This window comes from Lutra lutra, chromosome 17 (genome assembly GCF_902655055.1).
Source record: "Lutra lutra chromosome 17, mLutLut1.2, whole genome shotgun sequence".
Lineage (NCBI taxonomy): Eukaryota > Metazoa > Chordata > Mammalia > Carnivora > Mustelidae > Lutra > Lutra lutra.
The window spans coordinates 12591319-12615705 of record NC_062294.1 but is presented as its reverse complement, the minus strand read 5'-3'; the positions used below and the strand labels follow the sequence as shown (position 1 = coordinate 12615705).

The window sequence follows — 24387 nt, the reverse complement described above, 5'->3', positions numbered from 1 at the left end:
TACAGGATAAATTGGGGTTTATGACACAGGGATGAGGAAAACTTTTCTAGCCATGTCATAAATCCAGATTTCTTAAAAATGAAATCTGAGTAACATTAAACTTTTGTGTAATATTATGAAAATTGAGTTTATAAAGACAAATGAGGAAAACATCCACCACTCAAGATAAAGTCCAATTTCCTTAAAATAGCGGTGGCTTAAAATCATTAAGGACTGACAATTCAATAGTAAATGATGAGGCAAGAATGGGTAGTACCCCAAAAGGCCAAAATACGAATATCCAATAAACTGAAAAAGTTTGCCAAAGCGCACTAAATACAGAATGCAATGATGTCATTTATTTTTGCTACTCAAACTGGCAAATTTGTAAAAATTGACAATAGAGAGGATTGGCCAGCAGGAAAAATAGGTACTTTTGTTATCACTACAATAATGTAAATTGGTAAAAACTTTCTGGTAGGGTAAATTGGGAATGGATTAAAATCGTCCTTAAGTCTCCACTCTCTGACCCAGCACCAGGACTTCCAGGAACAGATCCTACAGCGACTTTCACAGGGCAGAGGTGAGTGAGGCTGCGGGCCGTGGCACCGTGGCCACCTCCCGCGCCTGTCACTAGAGAAGCCAAGAACACAATGCATATGCCTGTGTGCTGGACATGACACATGTCCAAGATAACGCTACTGAGTGAAAAGGCGCAGTGCACTAGAGCCTGAGTAGGATGTTCACATTTTTGTAAAAACATCGATATGTAAACAGAAGGAAATATCATCGAATGTTCATCAAAATGCCAGCAATGGTGATTCCAGAGAGGTGGGGAGAGACAGCACCTGCTCCTTATGTATGTATATACACATACACACACACACACACCTTTTTTAATGAGCATATATTAGTCTAATTAGCAGAAAAATACAAATAAAAATGAATCATGATTAGTAAAGCCTTTCATAATTACCTTAAAATTTCTGAACATAATGAATGATGGGTATAGCTCGAATTTATCTGTCCTTATGCATATGGATGACCTCTGAGTTAAAGTAGCCAACAGGTCCACTATTACAGATAGAGAGCACTATCAGAGTTTCCACTTGGTCCTAACTTCCTTTCCAAACGCTGCTGTTCACCTCCAGGCACAGTGTGACACCCCATGGATAAGACCCGACTCACTTGGCCAGGTGTGTGTCAGAAACTCACCTGGTGTCTCCTGGGTGCCATGACCAATTACCAGTGTCTGAGCAGACACAGCAACAGCAGGAACAGGAAGGCCTAGATTCTGAAAGGGTTCATCTACCCTTGCCAGACCAATCCCTCTGAAGATTCACTGACTTCTGTGTTTCTCTCCAAATTGGGAGATTTACAAAAGTACCCAAGATGCTCACCCAAATAGAGATGGACGTCCTCTGGCACAGGGAACAGAAGTAAAAGGGATCAGCTGAAACGTCACTGGATTTAGAAGGAAGACGGCCCCAAGGGCAGGAGACATTGGCAGCAGGTCTCCAGGAAGGGACTGAGAAGGGGGGAAGCTCACGGGTCCCTCCGTTGCTGTTCCCAACACTCCATCCGTGCAGCGGGGCCCGCACACCTGTGCTGTGAGGTCTCTCTCGCACTCTACATCTACCATCTCTGCAGGGGCAGGAGATGGGTCCTATCTCCCCACCGACAAAATAAGCAGGGATTCCTAGGCTCCGCGATTATCCATAGCGACCAGATTATTATAAAGATGGGGAAAAACCATGGCTTAAAAGGGGGGAGGGGCAGGGGGAGGACTACTTTTTCCAAAATGCAAAATTTTCCTTTCTACCTTCCCCCATCATTTGCACAATTTTTGTCAAGTCCAAACGTAATTTAAAATGAGGTAGGTAGTTTCTCTCTCCTCTGTCTTTGTCTTTGTGGTGACTGTCGAGGCCTGTGCCGTGAAAGCACTGGTCTCCCATGCAGGCAGAGTGCCGGGGTGGGCACTGGTGACTGTTGGAGCGTCTCAGTTGGCTATTTTCTCAATCTCGTCCAAATCATCCGTGTCCAGTCTTTCTATTTTCTTATCTGGGGAGGAAAATGAGAATTCAGAGAGAAATCAGTGCGGGTCTACCATGGAGACACACACCTAGGAAAGGGACAGCATGGCGGGGAGAGAGGAAACACAGCATTCTGCCCGGCCTAGGAACAGGACCATACCTCTGGCCACAGCAGTCTTGCACTTGACCCCAAAGACTCCCAGTGCCCAAATGAGGGACAAGAGAGAGCCCTAGGTCCCTTGGCCTGGCCAGGGGGGCACTGTCCTTTGCATCCCTGACCCTGAAAGCACACCTGACCCAGATGTGCTCTTCGAGAACTTCCATATTGTAGGAAAGGAGGGGACTGTGTGACAAGGACACGGGCCTCTCTCGGGGCCACGGGAGAACCGACCCTTCGTCCCTCCCTGGGGGCCATTTCCAGGCGCTCACTAAAATGCTCCTGGATTCTGTTGAGGATGTTCATGCTGTGCTTGCTGTCAACCATGTTCACTGCCAGGCCCCTCTTGCCAAAGCGGCCCGTGCGCCCGATCCGGTGCAGATAGGTCTCGTTGTCCGGGTTCCCGTCCTTGTCCACGGGGAGGTCAAAGTTGATGACGACAGAAACCTGTTCGACGTCAATACCTACGTGAAAGGCAGGTGCAGAGGAGTCAGGACGCGAGCCGAAAATCACCGCCAACCAAGTGAGGCCAACACACACCAGCTTAGGGCGGAAGGAAGAGTCTGGGGCAGGTCAGCTCTGGGACTCGGGGACCGGGGGCATGCAGCAGAACCCAGAGGGAAAGACAGAACTTCGGCAAGTGCTGACAAAATTATGACCTCAAGGAGAGAGCCTCTGCTAGACACAAGTATCAGAAAGCGCAGCCGACGGGACGCCTGGGTGGCTCAGTTGGTTAAGCAGCTGCCTTCGGCTCAGGTCATGATCCTAGCGTCCTGGGATCGAGTCCCACATTGGGCTCCTTGCTCAGCAGGGAGCCTGCTTCTCCCTCTGCCTCTGCCTGCCACTCTGTCTGCCTGTGCTCTCTCTCTCTCCCTCTCTCTCTCTGATAAATAAATAAAATCTTTAAAAAAAAAAAAAAAAAAAAAAAAAAAAAGAAAGCGCAGCCGAAACCGCCGTGGGGGCCCCAAAGAGAGCAGACACCGTCCTGGGCCAGTGAGCTGCTGCTCCATGTCCTTCCAGCACATCGGCGCCTCTGGCTTCTGTGACATTCTCATGTGCCCGGGGAGCCCAGTCTCTCCAGGAGAGAACCAAGCCCACGTGGACACCCCCAAACCGGCGGAGCGCCCCGTACAGGACTCCCTGGCTACCCGGGGCCTGGCGGACAGACACGTTCTCTGCTCACCGCGGGCACACACGTTGGTGGTCACCAGCACCTTCTCTTTGCCCTCTCGGAAGCGCTCGATCACCGCAGCCCTCTGCTCCACCATCATTTCGCCACTCAGCAGCGCCACCTGGTGGCCTTCTTTGGAGAGCTCTGCTGCCAGCCAGCTCGCTGTTTTGCGGGTCTGGAGAGAAGGAACTATTTGAGAAATGAAGGTACCTGAAGAGAGTGGGTTTTTTTGTTTTTTGTTTTGTTTTGTTTTGTTTTTCCAGAAGAGAGTATTTTTTGATCTGGAAGACTCTACATGAAACTCAGAGCTGACGGTTAAACTTCCTAAAATTGTTAATGTGACATGCTGTGACAGGAGGTAATGATGTCACCTGGATATTAATCTCACAGAATATTTAACCTGAATATAATCACAAGGCGAGGACATGAGAGAAATTCTCAAGACTACTTACTTTTGCTTCATGAAAAGCTCAGGGCAAACTGTTCCAGGTTAAATGAGTCTCGAGAGACATGACAAGTACGTGCAGTGATCTCTGACTGGCTCTTAGGCTTAACACCACCGGCCAGAAGCAATAAAGAACATTTTTGGCACAAGTGGAGAAATGGGGGGAAAAACCCAAACAAACCAATAACAAATGGAGAAATGGAATATGGAAGGACTAGACAGGAGTATTATTATTATGTCACTGTTAAAGGCATGACAGTGGCACTGGGCTTATGTAGGAGCACATCTCATTTCTGGGAAGTACTTAGGTGTGAACTATCATGATGTCTACAACTAACTTTAAAATACTTCACCAAGGGGCACCTGTGTGGCTCAGTGGGTTAAAGCCTCTCTGCCTTCGGCTCAGGTCATGATCCCGGGATCCTGGGATCGAGCCCCACATCGGGCTCTCTGCCCAGCGGGCAGCCTGCTTCCTCCTCTCTCTCTCTGCCTGCCTTTCTGCCTGCTTGTGATCTCTCTCTCTGTCAAATATGTAAATAAAATCTTAAATAAAATAAAATACTTCACCAAAACCAAAAAGTATGGATGTGTCAAATGCAAGCACATGGATAAAAGCAAACTGGCTAACTGTTAACAACAGAAGGCATGAAAGTGTTTTCTTTTTTTCATCCTTTCTGGATCAATTTTCAATCTGAGGGTAACACTCTAAATATTTATTCCTGATTTTTTTTTTTTTTTGCTATTATCAATGAAAATCTAGGCTTCCTTTTTTTTTTTTTTTTTTTTGACACAAGCTCCCTAAGTTTTTTTTTAAGTTACTGTGTTACCACATGCAGAGAAAAGTATAGGGACTGATCTATTTGGGCATTCCCACTTCACATTCTTGAATTATTAGTAAGTGAACAAATGATCAGTTACTAAACTTCTATTTTTTAAGTATTTACTGTTCGAGACTGGAAAAAAACTTATATTAATTCTGTAACCAGCTGTCATTTAGTTTCTTATTTTTCCTACAAATACTGTTGGTGTTTAATTTCTTATTTTTCCTACAAATATCTGTTGGTTCTCTTGGGTTTTCTAATAATGTATCACCTACAAATAATACTTTAAAAAAAAACTTTAAAGTAAGCTCCAGGTCAAATGTGGGGCTTAAACTTAGGACCCCAAGATGGAGAGGTGCACACTCTGCTGACTAAGCCAGTCAGGCGCCCCTAGGGACTTGACTGTGAAGCCGTGTATGCCTCAGAATACTAAGATAAAACTATCTTACACCTTCACAAACCATTCCTTTCTGGCCACACGGGGCAGCTGGCCCGCCTCAGCACTGAGGTGGCGCTGGCTGACAGGAGGGGCAGGCACACCCTCCAGGGTAGCTGCTGCCACTGCTACTCACATGGCAGAAGATCATGGCCTGAGCGATGGTGATGGCCCCATACAGGTTACACAAGGCCTGGAACTTCTCATCTCTGTTATTGCACAACACGTAATACTGCTTGATGGTGTCCAGTGTCTCCTCCTCACGCTTCAACTTGATAATGTTTGGGTCTGGGACCACTTTCTGGGCAAACTTCCAGACAGAGTCTTCGAAGGTGGCAGAGAAAAGCAGCATCTGGCAGTTCCTGGGCAGCATCCTGCAAGGGAAGACCCAGGTATGGGGCATGATCCCGAGTCTTTTCTGGAACGAACAGAAGACAGCGGCCCGGGGCTTGCATGGGCTGCGTGCCCAGGAAAATAGCAAAAGCGGGAGGAGAACAGCGGGGAAGAGGTGAGAGCAGCCACGGGGCAGGAATGGGGCTGGGGTTAGATTCCCTATGTCTCCTTCCTCAACCCCAGGTCAGTGTTGAAGAGGAAGTAGCCCATCAAACAGATGCTTCTGGAGGTACTAGATAAAGAACCTGACAGGAGCAAGAAGAGCTGTTTGAAGTAAAAGGAGAAGATGCTGCAGATCGGGAGGCTGAGAAGTTCCTCTTGACTCAGAGTTCCTACCTCTGGATGCGGATGCTCTGATCTTGGTGGCCCTGAGTAGCTATCATCACGTCAGCCTCATCCAGAACAAACACCTTGATCTTCTTGGGGTCAATGAACTTGAGCTTGGCGCACCAGTCCAGAACAGTCCCAGGGGTGCCAATGACAATGTGCTCACTGATCTTCTGACCTCTTTCCACTGTGGAGACAAGATGTTTTCTATGGGGATTTCCATGGCAAAACCAGCTTTGGAAATCAAAGCTTTGCCCACCCTTCCAGAGTTAGTAAAACAAGTTAACTCCAGATGTCAAAACACATATACAGGAGTATTATCCAAAAGTCTTGGGTTCTTCTACTGTAAAGCAGGCACAATGGCACCCATCTCACTGCATCGTGGTCAGGATTCAATCCTCTGCAGTGAACCCTCAATAAGCATCATGTCTCCTTCCTGCTTCCTCCTGTGATTCAACATCATCCCGCTCGTTCTCCTCAACATCACTCTTACTCATTTCCCACCATACATTCACTCACGGTTCATAGGTTTTTCTTTAGTTGGTACTTGTGCATCCCAGGATCCTGGCCCAATGCGTTTTTGCTTTGTTAGACATTCTAATGTGTAGACAGTTTTCCTAAGTACAAATTCTCTGGTTTAAAAAACATATTACTTTTGGGACGCCTGGGTGGCTCAGTTGGTTAAGTGGCTGCCTTCGGCTCAGGTCATGATCCCAGCATCCTGGGATCGAGTCCCGCATCGGGCTCCTTGCTTGGCGGGGAGCCTGCTTCTCCCTCTGCCTCTGCCTGCCATTCTGTCTGCCTGTTCTTGCTCTCTCTCCCTCTCTCTCTGACAAAATAAATAAAATCTTAAACAAAACAAAACAAAACAAAACATATTACTTTCGAATTATAACTGGTGGGAGCTGAACTGGTACAACCACCTATCAATATTACTAATGCACATAGCCTGTGACCAATACTCCATGATTAGGAATTAACCCTGTTGTATATTAACATGTGGGAAACAACACATATGCAGGGATATTCAAGCATCAGAAGGGGCACCTGGGTGGCTCAGTGGGTTAAGCCTCTGCCTTTGGCTCGGGTCATGGTCCCAGGGTCCTGGGATTGAGCCCTGCATCGGGCTCTCTGCTCAGCAGGGAGCCTGCTTCCCCCTCTCTCTCTGCCTGCCTCTCTGCCTACTTGTGATCTCTGTCTGTCAAATAAATAAATAAAATCTTAAAAAAAGAAAGAAAGAAAGAAACCCAGAAGTTTAAGAACCACTGCTCCAGGCAAATATAAACCGCTCGGGTCAAAGGGAGGTCTGTCTATGGTTTTTCTAAGCAATGCCAAACTGCTTCCAGAAAGTAACTATCCCATTGTATACTCCCTACCAGAAATGTATGCGCATTCCAGTTTTTGGACATCTCCATCAATACTTAGTATCATCAGACTGCTTCACTTCTGCCCATCTGAGAGGCATACAGTGGTTTTAACTTACATTTCCCTGATGACAAATGAGGCTTTTGTGAAGAGTCTGTTCAACCAGGCCTCTTTACTATTAGACTCTTTCCTTATTTAGACCGCTTACTTTTTCCTTACTGACGTATAGTTTTATATACCCTGATAACTTTCTAATGAACCATTTTCTACCTGCCCCTCCTCTCCACTTGACTCCATGTTCTCTATATTACATTCTATAAAATACATGGGAGAAAAAAATGGTGGAAGGATTTCTGGTTTTGATAAGACCAAGTTATCTGTACGTGCTCCTCGTTTACTCTTACTAAGGCTGTGCTTGTTTTTAAACAAAGGGATATGACTCCAACCTACCATCCTCACACCTACTAATCCCTTGTTAGTAATAAGCAGCTTCGAGAACTCTGCATGCTGAATTCAAAACCGTGTTTTCTCTGGGAAGAACGCAGACTTTAAGAACTCCATGACTCATACAAAGATTTTTTACAACAACTCAAAATCTTTTAAGAGTAGAAACAAAAAAGAAAAAAAAATAGAAACGACTGTTAAATAGCAAGTTTAAAACAGATTTCCTGAAAGTGATGCAGTGGGCCCTAAGGTCAACTGAACCAGAAAATTTAGTATTATCATACCTTCAAAATTCAAACACCCAAACACCCTATCCTGATCACTGCTTAGGACTCAGGCCTTTATACTTACATTTATTGCCTCGAACAGCATAAGCAAGCTTTAGTTCTGGATGAAATTTGCCCATCTGCTCAATCACTTTTCCCGTTTGAAGCGCCAGCTCGTATGTTGGGGAGAGGCACAAACACTAACAGGGAGATCATAAAGGTTGAGTTTAGAAGAGCCTTTCAGTAATAGACAACAGGCCCTAAAGCAACAACACGCTGACCTTACCACCACTAAAAAGTGCAGGCAACCACATCTCTTCCAACCAGGCCCACTTTTCAGCTGCAGACCCAAACCTACAGCAGGGAGCCCTGGATGGGGGGATGCCTTCGGAAGCCACTGTTTAAGACTGCTGCTGAATGAATTCTACCCAGACTGTGGCCTAGTGCATGACCTGGCTCTGCCTGAGCCACAGGAAACATTTAGACCCCTTTAGGGGCACCACCATTAACCCCCCACCGTATGGCACTGCCTTGCCCAGGGCAGGCAAGCCAGGGCCAGATCCCCCAGCCCTCACCTGGGGGTATTTCTCTGCTGGTTCCACTCGGCTGAGCATGGCCAGGACGAAGGCAGCTGTTTTACCAGTACCTGACTGAGACTGGGCAATCAGGTTCTGCGGGCTGGATCAAGGAAGAATAGAAATGAAAATAATACTGTTTAAACACAATACAGTATCAAAAGTTCTTTTTGGATGGTAGGCATGCAGAGCTTTCTCCCTTTAGTCCAGGTTTTCTGCACTGAACACAATGGTATATTTTTTATATGTTGTCAAAAAACTGCTTAAATATTAAGGGACATAATGATTTAGATGCGTTCACGCCAAGATATCTTCACTCTAGACTCCAGCATAGCCAGCGTACCCTAGTTTTGTACCCTAGGGGCCCCATGGAAATTAACACTGCAGGTAAACTCTGTGCTGAGGCAAATCCCCGAAGGCATTTTCTGCCCAGCTATAATGCGTCTCTAGGACTTGGCTCCCTCTGTGTGTTCCCTTTCCCTTCTTTACGAAAATACAAGTCAAACAGATGCTTTAGAGGGAACTTTCACATTTTATTTAACATAACCCAGTCAGGGAAATGGGTAGAATTTTTGTCACTAAATAAGAAAAATAATGGAGTTAAATGGAAAAGGTTACTACATAGAGTAGGATGCCAATTTTCTACTGCTAAAGTTTCTTTCCTCCCCTGCCCCTCCCTGCACTCACTCATGTGCATGATGTCTCAAATAAAGAAATAAATCTTTTTTTTTTTTTTTAAAGATTTTATTTATTTATTTGACAGAGAGAAATCACAAGTAGGCAGAGAGGCAGGCAGAGAGAGAGGAGGAAGCAGGCTCCCTGCTGAGCAGAAAGCCCGATGCGGGGCTCGAACCCAGGACCTGGGATCATGACCTGAGCCGAAGGCAGCGGCTTAACCCACTGAGCCACCCAGGCGCCCCAAGAAATAAATCTTTTTTAAAAAAACCCCAAATTTAATGGGGCGCCTGGGTGGCTCAGTGGGTTGGGCCGCTGCCTTCGGCTCAGGTCATGATCCCAGGTCCTGGGTTCGAGCCCCGCATCGGGCTTTCTGCTCAGCAGGGAGCCTGCTTCCTCCTCTCTCTCTGCCTGCCTCTCTGCCTGCCTCTCTGCCTACTTGTGATTTCTCTCTGTCAAATAGATAAATAAAATCTTTAAAAAAATAAAAATAAAAAAAAATAAAAAACCCCCAAATTTAACAATTGCACAGAATAACAACATTAGCTCTCTTCATCAGTTTTGTTTGTTTTAAAGATTTTATTTATTTGAGAGAAAGAGTGTGGACACATGAGCAGTGGGAGAGGGAGAAGCAGATTCCCCACTGAGCAGGGAGCCTGATATGGGGCTCAATGCCAGGACCCTGAGATCATGAGCTGAGCCTAGGGAGCCACTTAACCAACTGAGCCACCCAAGTGCCGCTGTTTTAAAGATTTTATTTTTTAAAGTAATCTCTCTACCCCATATGAAGCTCGAACCCACAACCCTGATATCAAGAGTCACATGCTCTACCGATTGAGCCTCTGCCTTCGGCTCAGGTCATGATCTCAGGGTCCTGGGATCAAGCCCCACATCAGGCTCTCTGCTCAGCAGGGAGCCTGCTTCCTCCTCTCTCTCTCTCTCTCTCTCTGCCTGCCTCTCTGCCTACTTGTGATCTCTCTCTGTGTCAAATAAATAAATAAAATCTTAAGACAGAGAGAGAAAGCGTGTGCATGCAAGTGGGTATGGGAGTGGGGAGAGGAGTAGAGGGAGAGGGAGAGGGAAAGGGAGAGAGTCTCAAGCAGACTCCATGCTAACTATGGAGTCCTGTGTGGAGCTGGACCTCACAAACCTGAGCTCATGACCGGAGATCGCAATCTGAGCTGAAACCAAGAGTACGATGCTTGACCAACTGAGCCACCATCAGTTTTTACTGTTAAGTGGAAAGGCAGAACCTGTACCAAATTTCAAATGACTCTCTGCACTTGCTCAAGTGGTTTTCCTGAAGAAACATGCTGTCCCAAACATCCCAGCTTGTTCTCAAGAAGAGTTAACGGTTATTGGTATAAGACATTAAACCAAATCCTGCATACTCACGGCTCAGCAAGCATCATGGGTAATGCGTTCTCTTGTATCTTGGATGGTCGATTGAAGCCCATGGCATAGACTCCCTGGAGAAGTTGTGGTTTCCTACGAAGCCAGAGACAGAGAGAATGGATTCCTAGTCGCTCAAATTGTTTTAAAAGCCTAGAATTTTAGCTTTCCCTAAATCTAACAAAGAATATTTCCTATCTTTGTCAGATGTATTTTTCTTTTTTTTTTTTCAAGATTTTATTTATTTGACAGAGAGAGATCACAAGTAGACGGAGAGGCAGGCAGAGAGAGAGAAAGGGAAGCAGGCTCCCCGCTGAGCAGAGAGCCCGATGCGGGACTCAATCCTAGGACCCTGAGATCATGACCCGAGCCGAAGGCAGCGGCCTAACCCACTGAGCCACCCAGGCGCCCCTCAGATGTATTTTTCTAATGCCTTAAAAAATACCTAAAATGAAACCAAGCCACCATCTTTTCCTACTAAATCTTAATCTGCAACTCTTTTTTTAAGGTTTTGTTTTTATTCATTTGACAGCACAAGCAGGGGGAGCAGAGGCAGAGGCAGAGGGAGAAGCAGGCTCCCCACTGAGCCTGATGCAAGGCTCAATCCCAGGACTCTAGGACCATGACCTGAGCCGAAGGCAGAAGCTTAACCAACTGAGCCACCCAGGCGCCCCTTAATCTGCAACTCTTGTGCAATTCTGAAAATACAGACTAGCTTCAGTTCTTGGAGAAATTCATGCTCTCAGCAGATCCACAAATATTGACTGGCCTTGGAGGACAAATGTTCCCTGAATATTGCAAGAGTGGTATGTATTAATTCATATCAATCTTATAATGTGCATAAAGTGAATTATAAAAGACATAGTTTGGGCGCCTGGGTGGCTCAGTGGGTTAAGCCGCTGCCTTCGGCTCAGGTCATGATCCCAGGTCCTGGGTTCGAGCCCCGCATCGGGCTTTCTGCTCAGCAGGGAGCCTGCTTCCTCCTCTCTCTCTGCCTGCCTCTCTGCCTACTTGGGATTTCTCTCTGTCAAATAAATAAATAAAATCTTTAAAAAAAATAAAAAAAATAAAAGACATAGTTAAAAATATACTGCTTACTATACCAGTAACATACAAAAGTCCCCTTAAGGAATGAGATTCAGTTTTAATTTCTTGAGGCAGATGTTAAACTGAACCACAGTCATTTTGTATTCCATAGTCCTTTCAAAGCCAGCCGTGCAAATACTCAGGACAGGCAAGAAATACAAAAATTGCGGCACCTGGGTGGCTAGGTTGTTAAGCGACTGCCTTTGGCTCAGGTCATGGTTTGAGTCCTAGGACTGAGTCCCGCATTGGGCTCCCTACTCAGCAGGAAGCCTGCTTCTCCCCTCCCTCTCTCTCTCCTGCTGCTTGTGTTCCCTCTCTCGCTAAATAAAATCTTAAAAAAAAGGAAAATTGATTCAACCAGTTTCTATTACCTGATCTACAGTAAATAGGAGTGTTCAATTACCATACTTAACTTTCCAAATGTTCACATTTACTTATTAAGTCTAGTAAAAAATGAAGAGTAGGAAAGCAACAGCTTATGTAAGTAGATGTACAACAAATATCAAATTCAAGTTGCTCTTCGTTTTTTTTTTTTTTAAGATTTTATTTATTTATGACACAGAAATAAAAAGCACAAGTAGGCAGAGCAGCAGGCAGAGGGAGAGGGAGAAGCAGGATCTCCACTGAGCAGGGAGCCCGATGTGGGGCTCGATCCCAAGACCCTGGGATCATGATCTGAGCTGAAGGCAGAGGCTTAACCCACTGAGCCACCCAGGCGCCCCTCAAGTTGCTCTTCCATTGCATTTACAATTAGCTCTCTGCTACCTCCACACTGACAGGGTGTTCCACAAAAATCCCACCAGACTGCAAAGAAGAGTCAAACCAAGTCAAGACTTCTGTTCTCTGAGCCCTCCTTGGAGTTAACAGGCTAAGTGGCAAATTCTTCTGGCATATGTTGGTTCTCAGATACAAAGACCTGAAAGCGTAACCTCTGGTGTCTTCTGTTTGGAAGAAAAGGCTAGGAATCTTGGCAGATTTTGATTTGTTGCTAAGGAAACAAAGTCACAACTGATGAAGATCCATATGATCCAAGAGCTTCTGGTGGGTCATTATTTTTCTCTTATTTTTCAGATTAATTAAACAATTTTAAGTACAAAAACAAAGCAAGGCAACTTAAGTTTCATTTTTTGTTTCCTCTATCCAAAAACTACTAAATCAGAGAGAACTTGACTTTTCAGAGAGGACAGTTCCTCACTGGTTGGACTGGGAGCTCAAGTCCTTTAAATAAAACGGGGTTTAAAAACCATCAATCCTTGGAAAAGCAAACTGTCGCTTGGGGAAACAAAAGAGCACAACTCGCAGCCCTGATCTAGTTTATAAACAGAGGCAGAGATGACAGATTTGCTCAATGAAGCCCCTGCTGGAGGGAATACACATAGAAAAATATAATATCCTAAGGACATTAAAAAAAAAAAAAAAAAAGCCATGCTTTGAAAAACTTGTTCTGGCTAACACTTTAGTAATGACTTGATTTGGTTTTAGTCAGCTCTCATAGTTTAAATGTCTCTTACTCTAAAGCAGTGGTAATAAGTTGGCAAGAATGTAGCCCTTATTTGCCCACAGTGGGCATACTATAGATTTTGCTGATAAAGGCAAAGAATCTATTAATTTCACCACGTTCTTGTTCACCAGCTATTTTCAGTCTGTGATTTCGGTCCTGGCAGGCAGCAAGAACAGTAGTTATGTCTTATGTTACTCACGACACCCAGCTCAATAGCGTGTATATAAACCAAGGATTCATAAATACTTCTTTACTAATATGCTGAGAGAAACAAAAAAACTTGGTATGACCTTCCACAATTCTGCCTTTAAAGTAAAGAGATGGTAGAAGTCATTCTTAGCACAGTGCCATAAAAGTGCTCCCTTGCAGCTTAATTCTGGGTTCTGAATTGGCTTTTTTTGTTTTGTTTTGTTTTGTTTTAAATTCCAGAATATTGAAGACTGCTTTCCACCGTAGGTACTAGGAATCCTGCATAGGCTCTTTTGATTATGTAAAAGCAGATAAAGTGTTCTCAAGACCGTAAACCCTGTAGTCTAACGAAAGGGCTTACCTAATAAGAAATGTTCCTGACATCCAGAAATCACCTGTCAGCCAATATTTTATTGAAAGTTCTAAGAGCATAAAAGAAAAAAGACTTTCAGCTATGATGAATAAATCTGTGGCATTTAAAAATCCCTCCCAAGAGGAGGAGAACTGGGTAGCCAAGAGACAAGGGTGGGAGGGAAACCATCACTGTAAACTTTTCCATACTTTCTCATTTTTGATCATGTGGATTATTAACTAATCAAAGAAGTAAATACATTAAGATTCTTAAAAATAAAGGCAAAAAGTAAAATTCCCCAAAAATCTCTGAGATGCTCAGTTTTAGAAAGGCGGGACCAACAAGGAACAGCTGTTCCAGGGAACAGACACTCACAGCCGAAGCTCCTCAAAGGACTTCACGGAGTAGAGCGGGGAGTTCGGGTCCCGCTGCAGGACTTCCACCTGGTTTGTGTTATCCACCAGGTTGCTTCGGATCAGCTTGTTGAGTAAGGACTGGGCAGCTCTGTCCTCTGTCAGGAAGAAACCAGCAGATCGCCTTCATACTCACTTGGCCAACCCACCCTCATGAAATCTCTTTTTCTCCCTGGCTCTGCACCAGCACCTGGGCCGCTGAGCACGACTGGAGAAAAACAATCACACCGACCCCGACAGGTCTCGCTTTAGATTCTTGACCGCCAGACTCAGTTGGGCTGCCCTGCCCTGTAAGCCTTCTTGTTTCTATTCTCTACTCATTCACTCTTCTCAGATCTCTACCTCCACCTCTCTTCTCATCCCTCCTCCTTCTCACTCATCTGATGAACCCGCGTCTTCCTTCACAGAGATGTAAGTGATCAGAAGCACCTCAGACGCTGCAGTAACACACCTACACACCCACCTGCTTTGTGTGCATACTCTGTGTCCCCTCTGGTAACCTGGGAGGAACAGCCTGTGCTTAAGGCTAACCCCTGCATTGGTGCAACAGGTCCCGGCCCCTTTTGCCTATAAGGCTATTTCTCCCGACACTAACTCTGTCTTGAGTTATCAGCTTCCCCTTCCACTGGAACATTCCCCCACTGCATGTGCACACGTTTTAACATTATGAACTTGCTTCTTCCTTTAGTCCCCATCGCCATCCAGTTGCTGTCCTATTTCTCTACTCCCCTTTATAGGACATTCCCTGAAAAGGCTGTCTACGCTCATTGTCCCCACTTCCTGTCCTCCCCTTCTGCTAAATGTACACTGAATAGGCTTTTGTATTTAGCCTCTGCACTTGAGACCTCAAAGGCCCTTGTTGAGCACACCAGTGGCTTCTACGGTGCTAAATCAAGTGAACAATCCATTTTTATATCTTCCTAATCGATTTATTACCTATATTTGACTACCTACTTTTGAAACACTTCCTTCTTCTGGTCTCTGGATATCCCTCTCTTTTGGTTCTCCTTCTACCTCACTGACTGCTTCTCAATCTCCTTTGTGATTCCTCCACATCTCTTTGATCTAGTGCCTCTGTCTCCAGAGAGGCAAATCTTGGGTCACGTGTTGTTTCTTGCTACAGTGTTTTAAAAAGTAATTACCTTTCTCTTCTTCTTCTGTTTTCTCTGCAGTGGCATTAGTTTTAATAACACCTACACAAGAAAACAGGTGTCATCATAAAGGCAAATTTCAAACCCATCTGAAAGGTGTGACAACATAAATACTGAATCTTACATAAGTGATCAAAATGTAAATATTTGGCATTTCTTTATATTTAATGGGTTTTTATTCCTAGAAAGCACATACGAAAATTTAAACTTTCTAGATATGTCAGCTGACTTCATACTGATCAGAATATGTCACCTCTGACTTGCTTATCCTATTTTAAAATATACTATTATTTTAGCAAACACAATTAAAAATTAAAAGGAAGAGGTAAAATGATACTTTTTGTGGATTACAGGATTGTAAACCTGCAGGACTAAGTATTAACTCAAAAATGACTATAAAATAATATATCTGAGCAAAAGATAAAAAAGCTAAGTACAAAAAAAGTAAATAGAAATCAGCAGCTTTCATAAATACAGAAATATAACTAAAAAGATCCTATTTATAATAGCAATTAAAAAGATGAAATCCTGCACCCAGAAATAAAGTTAACAAAAAATATGCAAGACTTATACGAAGAAATCTTGAAAAAAGTCATAAAATAATGCAAAGACGATAGCTAAAATGCCAATAAATTAAAGTGGAATTCTAAGATATTCAATTAACCCAAAAGGCAGGAAAAGAGAGGTAGAGAAATTATGAAAGACAAACAAATCAAATAGTAAAACTGCTTAACTAAACCCACCATATCAATTTTAACCCACCATTTATATTAAATGTAAATGGATACAAAAAATAAAAGGCATCCGAATTGGAAAGGAAGAAGTAAATGTCAATATTTCCAGATGATATGATATTATGTACAAAAGCCTCAAGATGCCATCAAAATACTGTTAGAACCAATATATGAATTTAGTAAAGTTGCAGGATACAAAAATTGATACACAAAAATCTGGCGAGTTTCTGTACACTAATCATGAATTATCGGAAAGAGAAATTAAGAAAAAAATGCCATTTACAATTACATTAAAAATAATTAAATACCTAGGAATAAATTTAACCAACGAGGTGAAAGGCCTGTGTACTAAACACTTTAAACATGAATGAAAGAAACTGAAGACACAAATAAATAGGAAGGTTTTCCTTATTCATGAATTGGAAGAATACTGTTAAAGTGTCTGTATACCAAAAGCAACACACAAAATCAGTGCAAATCCTATCAAAATTCCAATGGCATTCTTCACAGAAATAGAACAATTTAAAAATTTGTATGCAACCACAAAACTCCTGAACAGCCAACGCAACCTCCGCCCCCACACCCCAAAGCAATCTTGAGAAAGAAAAACAAAGCTGGAGGCATTATGCTCCTTGGTTTCAAACTATATTACAAAGCTATATAATTAAAACAGTATGGTACTTGCATAACAACAGACACACTGACCAATGGAATAAACCATGACCAGAAATAAACCCATGCATACACAGTCAACTAATGTATGACAAAGGAGCCAAGAATACACAACAGAGAAAGGACAGTCTCTTCAGGAAACAGTGTTGGGAGAAATGGACAGCTACATGTAGAAGAAGAGAACTGGACTGCTATCTTAACCACACACAAAAATTAACTCAAAATGGATTAAAGACTTGAACATTAAGTTCTGAAAACTTCAGAAGGAACCAACCCTACTGACATCTTGATCTCAGCTGGCCTCAAGAACTGTGAGACAAGAAACTTTGACTGTTTAAACCACTCAATTTGTGACCTGGAATGGCAGCCCTACCAAACTAATAGAGAGTAACGACTGGCTAAATGACAGTATGGGACAAAAAGTAAGCCTTTTACCTGTTTACAGGCTGAATTTTGAACCCACATTAACTTTTCAAAAAATTAAGTTAAAAATGTAAAGAAACACTACCAAAAGAACAGTGGCAGGAGCCAGAGACGAGGTAAAATCTGTAAAACTAACATATCCTCTTCAGCAATGGAATTTACTGGCTCTCAGATACAGTGCCGTCATTTGGGAAACATGCTAAGTGAAAGGCTTTTGCACGCTGCAGCTACTACTGCAAAGCAGGAAAGCAGGAGAGCACGAGTATAGTGTGTATCCACCTAGTAGTTACAAGTGACTCACCATTGGTATCTGGTTTGACTTTTTCTTCCTTGATTTGCAAATTACTCATCTGAATGGAAATAAAAGGAAAAAGAGTTAAGCAAATGACCCAATCAAAGGAAAGGAAGCCCCTTGAGCAAAGAGAAGTTCCCTAGTGAAAGTCTAGTAGCGCCTATATTCAGGGAGTTGTCCTGCTCAAGCAGAAATCCTACAAGGTTGGGTGAAGACATCATTTCACATCTTCAAGAACCTTAAAAGGGGAGGGGACTAACAGAGCAGATGAGAAAAAAAAGAGAGAGAGAAAGCGCGCACAAGGGAGGGAATACAAGCAGGGGGAGTGGGAAAGGGAGGAGCAGGCTTCCCGCTGAGCAGGACCCTGGGATCTTGACCTGAGCGGAAGGCAGACTCTTAATGACTGAGCCACCCAAGTGTCCCAGATGGGAAAAAAGTTTGACAGCAGTCTCAAACCTCTACTTTTCTTTCAACTTATGCTCTTTCTAGAACATCTACCTTCATTAAATACCTATGATAGCCTTTCAATGGCAGACACACTCACAGTTTTCCTTCTGGATACGGTAAAAAGCAATACCATCTCAGCTTTTAGTCCTGAAACACACGCTGTATTAATGCAACACTTAGTAAATAAATTATAGCCTTCTTTTCTGCTTTATCAACCACTTCCACTATGACTTAGGTAAAAAAGTTATTTCATTTTTTTTTTAAGATTTTATTTATTTAGTTGACAGATCACAAGTAGGCAGAGAGGCAGGCAGAGATGAGAGAGAGGGGAGGAAGCAGGCCCCCTGCTGAGGGGGGCCTCGACCCCAGGACCCTGAGATCATGACCCCAGCCGAAGGCAGAGGCATAACCCACTGAGCTACCCAGGCACCCCAAAAAGTTATTTATTTTTGATGAAAGAATCAACAAATTCATATTCCTGATTTAGAATATTTTGGAAACTCGAACGAAAGATTTTTTATTTTGGCCACTAGTCCTGGTCAATGCAAACTTGCTTCCTAAGCTGCAAATGAAAGTGCAAGCAGACCAATAATTTATACATTTGTAATGAAGTTTCCGATCTCATGAGAACTATTTTTCCATGCTCAAGGTATTCTTAAGAGTAAGGGTATGATACAGGCATGGGTATTATAAAGGTATATTACCAGGGTCTGAAGAGCACCCCCAATTCAGTGCTAGACCCCAAGCCCTTCCTTCAAAATGATCCCTCAACTGACACAATCATTCATTATCCTTATGACGACTACCACTTGAGAAATACTTCTTCCTCCATTCCCCCTCTCCTCAACGGACTCTACTCTTGGTCTTTGGGAGAAGTCCACCCTCACACAGTGGGAATATCCATCTTCTCTCTTTAAAACCAGGTCTTCCAGAAAAAAATCAGATCAACACACTACTACAGATAGACACCCTTTCCCTAAGGCCAATGGGAAAGCTGGCACACAACAGAGAAGGTATTTTATATCAGAACTTATCCACTGATTAACCCCTATTTTTAGGCTAATACACAGGGATCCGCCGATGCTGACTAATCTTGCCATGGGCTGAAAATACAAATAAGACAGTTTGGTATGCCCAATTCAACCAAGCTGATTAGTCTCAAAGCCTGACTGATGGAAAAGAAAACCATAACCAAATCTACTGTATTATAATTTGACAAATATATGTGCTGACAAAAGATGACAAGCTTAGAAGCTAGAGAGATCTAAGAGTTTGTCAGCATTTATCAGGCTGTATTCAAGGGAAAAACTACCGGCAGATGAGTATTCCTGTCTTTTTTTTTTTTTTTTTTTAAGATTTATTTATTTGACAGACAGAGATCACAAATAAGCAGAGAGGCAGGCAGAGAAAGAGAGGGGGAAGCAGGCTCCCTGCTGAGCAGAGAGCCCGATGCGGGGCTCGATCCCAGGACCCCGGGATCATGACCCGACCTGAGGCAGAGGCTTAACCCACTGAGCCACCCAGGCGCCCCAGTATTCCTGTCTTGAGACGTAACTCCACCATGGGAAAGAAGCAGACCCGTCAACTCTCATTCTCCTTCATTCTGCATTCATCTTCAGTGAGGACCCTTCTGATTATTAATCATGCCTCTCACAGAAGGCAGTGTCCTTGACACTGGACACATGCTTTCAGTTATGATAAAAGCATCCTTCCCCTATCCAAACTGACGGAGTAGCTCTGAAGGGTGGCTAATGTTTTCTGTTAGTCCCAGAGTCCCTGATCCATGAAGGGGTGAACTCTAAGGCACTCAAAGACACTTCAACAAGGCCTCAAGACCTACCTCTATGACAACTCTAACTGCAAAAGGGTCAGATTATGTCTCTACAAGATTCTTAGGGTTGCCTTTGGGTTTTGTTTTTGGCTGACCAGGGAAAAGGAAGGAATTAAACTGGTGATCTGGCCAAAAAGAGGCAACAAAGGAAGCCATTTGTGTTGGAAGAGATGATAGTGACAAGTGAACCGGCATCAGGTCCTTTCACTAATTCAAACTCTCAGAATTTTTTATCAGGGTTCCTAAAACTGCAACCAAACTAAACTTCCCGACCTCTCCTTCCCCTCCAAGCCTGTTTTTATATGTAGGGAAGACTCAAGGCATATCCTTGACCACATAAGCTTAAACCTAACAAAAATCCTCATGGTGTGTAAATGTAAAATCTTTATCATTGTGCTTTCTCTGTCCTCTTCTCTGTCATTTTCTTTCTTTTTTTTTTTTTTAAAGATTTTATTTATTTATTTGACAGAGAGAGATCACAAGTAGATGGAGAGGCAGGCAGAGAGAGAGAGAGAGGGGGAAGCAGGCTCCCTGCAGAGCAAAGAGCCCGATGCGGGACTCGATCCCAGGACCCTGAGATCATGACTTGAGCCGAAGGCAGCGGCTTAACCCACTGAGCCACCCAGGCGCCCCTTCTCTGTCATTTTCATCTACTACCTGTACACTTGAGAGCACAGTCACATAACCTAATATCATGAATTATTCTTAAGGTACACAAGTCTACATGATAAAATAAAAAAAGGGGGGTGGTCTTATCCAACTAATAGGAAGCAGTGTTTTGTTTTGTTTTAAAGATTTTATTTTTTTAGACAGACAGAGAAAGAGAGAGCTTGTGCAAGCAGAGGGTAGGGGCAGAGGGGAAGGGAAAGGGAGGGAACCCCAAGCTGACTCTGCTCTGCACTCCAACCCCGACACGGGGCTACATCCCACAACCCGGAGATCGTGAACTGAGCCGAAAACTAAAAGTCGCACACTCAAATGACTGAGCCACCTAGACGCCCCTAAGAAGCAGTGTCATAACACATTTATTTATACCAGCTTCCTGAGATTAAAACCAGATACTAAGTATGTTTAGACCTATATTTACAATATTCGTAGTATCACAGCTAGATTAGAGTCATAGGCTTAAAAAGATTTGAAACCAACTATCTTTTAGGAAAGCTCTGGTGTGAAATAGTGGATTTTAAATCCTCCTATGCCAGAACCTTAACCTTTGTCATATTCTCTGATTTATTTGTGGGAAACAGCCTGTTTTATTACTTGCCCTGATTCTTCTCCTGACTCCAATGCCACATTTCCAAATGCAAGATTGGTGCTGTGCAGAAAACATAATACAGCTAACAGTTTCCTATCCTTAGAAAAGCCAGCTTGCAAGGCTGGCCCCTGTCCCGCATCTGGGGTCTTGGACTTCAGAAGGGTTCCCACCATTCCTAGAACTGCTGAGGGGTTTGCTATGCCTAAACTGTTTGTAAAAACATGTGATTTATGTTAAACACCTACTTTCCTTCTCCAAGTCTGGAATTTTGGTACATGCTAGGCAGAGGGTTAGTTTGTGACATCACCCGCGCCCCCAATAAGAACCCTGAGCACTGAGTCTCTAATGAGCTTCCCTGACAATACTTCACATGTGCTATTACAATTAGCTGCTGCAGGACTTAAACTCAAATTAAGCTGAGTATGTAAGTCCACTAAGGACTCTTGGAAGTTGGTGCCTGGTTTCCTCTGGACTTTGCCAGATGTGCCTTTTCCTTCTGCAAATTTTGCTTTGTATTTTTTCATTGTAATAAATCATAGCTGTGAGTACAAACATATGCTAGGTCTTGTGAGTCTTCCCAGGAAATCACTGAACCTGGACTATTCCTGGGAATTCCCAACACAGGTACCTACCAAGAGACCTCCTTACCTCAAAATAAGAAGAGCCAAACCTGAACTCAACATCGTCCATATAAAATCTGCCTATCCTCCCACTTCCCTGGTCCTGTTATTAGCATTTTACTAATATCACCTGTGGGCTCCTGACTGCAAACAGCAACCTTTGCCTTTTTCCTAAGTCCTGATCTTTATACTGCCACAATTCTCTTGAATCCATCTCTTCATTGTCACTTCCACCAACCAACAACATACGCCCTCTCTGGGCTAGACTGCCACAGGGATTGTCTTTCCTTTGGACATCACTCCTTCTAATATTCTCTGTAGTTCGATAAATCTTGACAGCTCTCAGATCTAATCTTGTCCAATATCCTCCCGAAAAATCCCCAAATCAACCAAGTTAAGTCTCTCCTCTTTAAGTTTTCAATGAAGGTTGCAAAGTACACTATACAGTATTTTCTGTTCAGCTTCTACTACAACCCATAAACTGAAGTTGTAGCAAAAATGAGTTCTGATTTTTGCTCTCTATACAAGTCCAGCCCCTCTGAGCATTTTCTCCTAAAATGCCATTCACCTCTCTCTTAAATGACTCATTCTCTAAAATCCATTTGGAATAAAAACTTCTTCACAAGGAATTTCACTGTTTCCTACTCATAAACGGCCTCTTTCCACTCAGAGATCACTTATCACATTATTCTTACCATTTTCACAGCACTTCCCACATTCTCACCTTCCTAACTAGACTGTAAAGATTCTTTTTATACTCCACTGGATTTAGCCCGTAACATTTGCTGACAGTCATACCGACAATCCTCCCAATGTAATCAAGGATGACTGGGGAAAAAAATGTAACTTAGCCATTAAAAAACTTATATAAGACTTCAGACTATCAAACAAACACATACTATTAAAATCAATTATCATTATCACTAAACTTACCTTAACTAAGATAACAGAACAGAAAGCCAGTTTATACTCTAATTACCTTAAGTTGAATGGGTCTTCATTAATCAAATAACCAGTATATGAAATAAAACGTCACTTCAAACATCAACGAAACAATTTGAAGGGCCTCCCGCTGACATCTGCAGTAGACTGAAACACTAAATCTGAACCTGAATCTGTTATTCTTCAAAGAGCTACAAACTGCCAACCATGTTAAGCACAAACCGAAAAACAATGTTTAGCACAGAATCCCTCAGAAAACAGACAAGAGAATTAGCACCTAAATTTCCCTACAAACCCCACCCCCGAAAAGGAAGTGCAACAGAAAAAAAAAAAAGCATACAAAGTGGGAAAAAACTTGCTATTGGGTAAAAAAGTCTTTAACCCGCCCAGATGAACAGAACAAGGCCGACGTTGGTCTCTTTCGACCCAGGCGCAAATCGGGGCTACGTGATTCCCGGCAGCAAACTCTAGGGAGCTGTGGGCCATAAGCCTGCCCAACCCGAGTAGCTAGCTCCCCGGGCTCGTATCAGGGTTCGATCGGGCCCCTGCTATGTTCGCCCCGCGGGAGCTGAAGCCACTGACCGACTTGACAGCCGCTTCCTGCTCGTCCACTGCCAGGGCCCACGAGTCGGTGGCCATGATCCGGCGGGAAGTGAGGTCGACTCGCTAAAGAATTCACCGCACGCGCGCCAACACCAGTCCTGAGTCCGCTGTCTCCGCGAGAACCACCCCCACGAGGACCGGAAGCGGCGGTGCTGAAAGTGACGTCAGTTCCTGCCCGGCGCAAGGCGTCACTATTCCGCGCCGCGCCGGGCGTGTTCTTCAGCGTCGCCTCTTCCGGTCGTTTGCTGACGAGCATCTACCGCGGCCTGGAGCATCGTTGTCGCGCTTTGAAATCCCCAGGCTCTGCGAAGTCAAACTATTAGTCCTGGCTTTATTGCCTTACTTCACACTGAGGTAACCCATGCTTTATTTTAAACCTGTCACGTGTCTCTGAATTCTAAAGACTTGCACAAAGGTAAGTCCCCTGAGAATGCTGTAGATGGCTGGTGTCTGGTGTTAACGCGGTAGCATGTCAGACAAAAATCAAAACGAAACCAAGAGCCGTTAGACGCCCCCCGTAATTCCATCACTCCGAAGAATACACGCAGCAGCGTTTTATTTTTCTTCTGGGTCCTTCCAGTTTTCGTCCATATGCATCAAAACACGGGTGTTTTACATAGACAAACAACGTACGCATACAATTTTAAATTTGACCCTTGTATTATATGGCTAAGTATTTTTTTCATGTTATAGTTATCGATTTCATGGCATTATAATAGTCCGTTAAATTCATGTCACATAAATTATCTAACTCCCCCTACCTCTGTCACCTTGGGGATGTATAGGTTGTTGCCAACGTTTTATCGTTTATACTCAGTGAATATCTCCATCCCATCAAAAATCATCTTGTTTGCTTTTGGTTCGCTTTCTGCCTCTCGCCTCCCACCCCAGAATATGAATTCTTCGAGCAAGAGCAAACATTTTATGTCTTAGTCACAGTTAATTTGTGAAAAATTCATGACACATAGTAGCCTCTTTTTTTTTTTAAGATTTTATTTATTTATTTGACAGAGATCACAAGTAGGCAGAGAGGCAGGCAGAGAGAAAGGGGGGGGGGGGAAGCAGGCTCCCCGCTGAGCAGAGAGCCAGATGCGGGGCTGGATCCCAGGACCCTGAGATACATGACCTGAGCCGAAGGCAGAGGCTTCACCCTCTGAGCCACCCAGACGCCCCACATAGTAGCCTCTTGATAAATACTTTTTAACGTGTGGATGAATACGTTAATAGAGATTTTAGTTCAAAATGTATTACTTTAGGACATCTTTTTTAAAAGATTTAATTTATTTATTTGTGAGAGAGAGTGCATGAGAAGACCTAAGGTTCAGAGGGAGAAGCAGACTCCCCACTGAGCTAGGAGCCTGATTCGGTACTCCAGGATCATGACCTGAGTGGCTTAA

General features: G+C 43.6%; 1 protein-coding gene across 1 annotated transcript; it reads right to left on the bottom strand.

The window, feature by feature from the left end:
- Positions 1-316: 316 nt before the first annotated feature.
- On the bottom strand, positions 317-23130 carry LOC125089909 (ATP-dependent RNA helicase DDX19A). The gene is made up of 12 exons (XM_047712398.1): positions 22970-23130; positions 17302-17350; positions 15163-15213; positions 13983-14118; positions 10483-10575; positions 8413-8515; positions 7923-8037; positions 5772-5949; positions 5179-5416; positions 3353-3515; positions 2442-2633; positions 317-2040 (listed from the first exon to the last, which is right to left on the bottom strand). Exons 1-12 carry the CDS (start codon positions 23024-23026, stop codon positions 1979-1981), a joined length of 1437 nt encoding a protein of 478 aa, XP_047568354.1. The 5' UTR covers positions 23027-23130; the 3' UTR covers positions 317-1978.
- Positions 23131-24387: the final 1257 nt, after the last annotated feature.

What these genes read in the sequence shown, in the direction of transcription:
- LOC125089909 (XM_047712398.1), bottom strand. Translation starts at nt 23,026, where the DNA reads ATGGCCACCGACTCGTGGGCCCTGGCAGTGGACGAGCAGGAAGCGGCT. An exon ending in CAGCAGAGAAATACCCCCAG is followed by an intron (nt 8,038 to 8,412) that starts GTGAGGGCTGGG and finishes TCTCCCTGTTAG; the next exon opens with TGTTTGTGCCTCTCCCCAAC. An exon ending in AGGCCATGATCTTCTGCCAT is followed by an intron (nt 3,516 to 5,178) that starts GTGAGTAGCAGT and finishes CCTTCTCTCCAG; the next exon opens with ACCCGCAAAACAGCGAGCTG.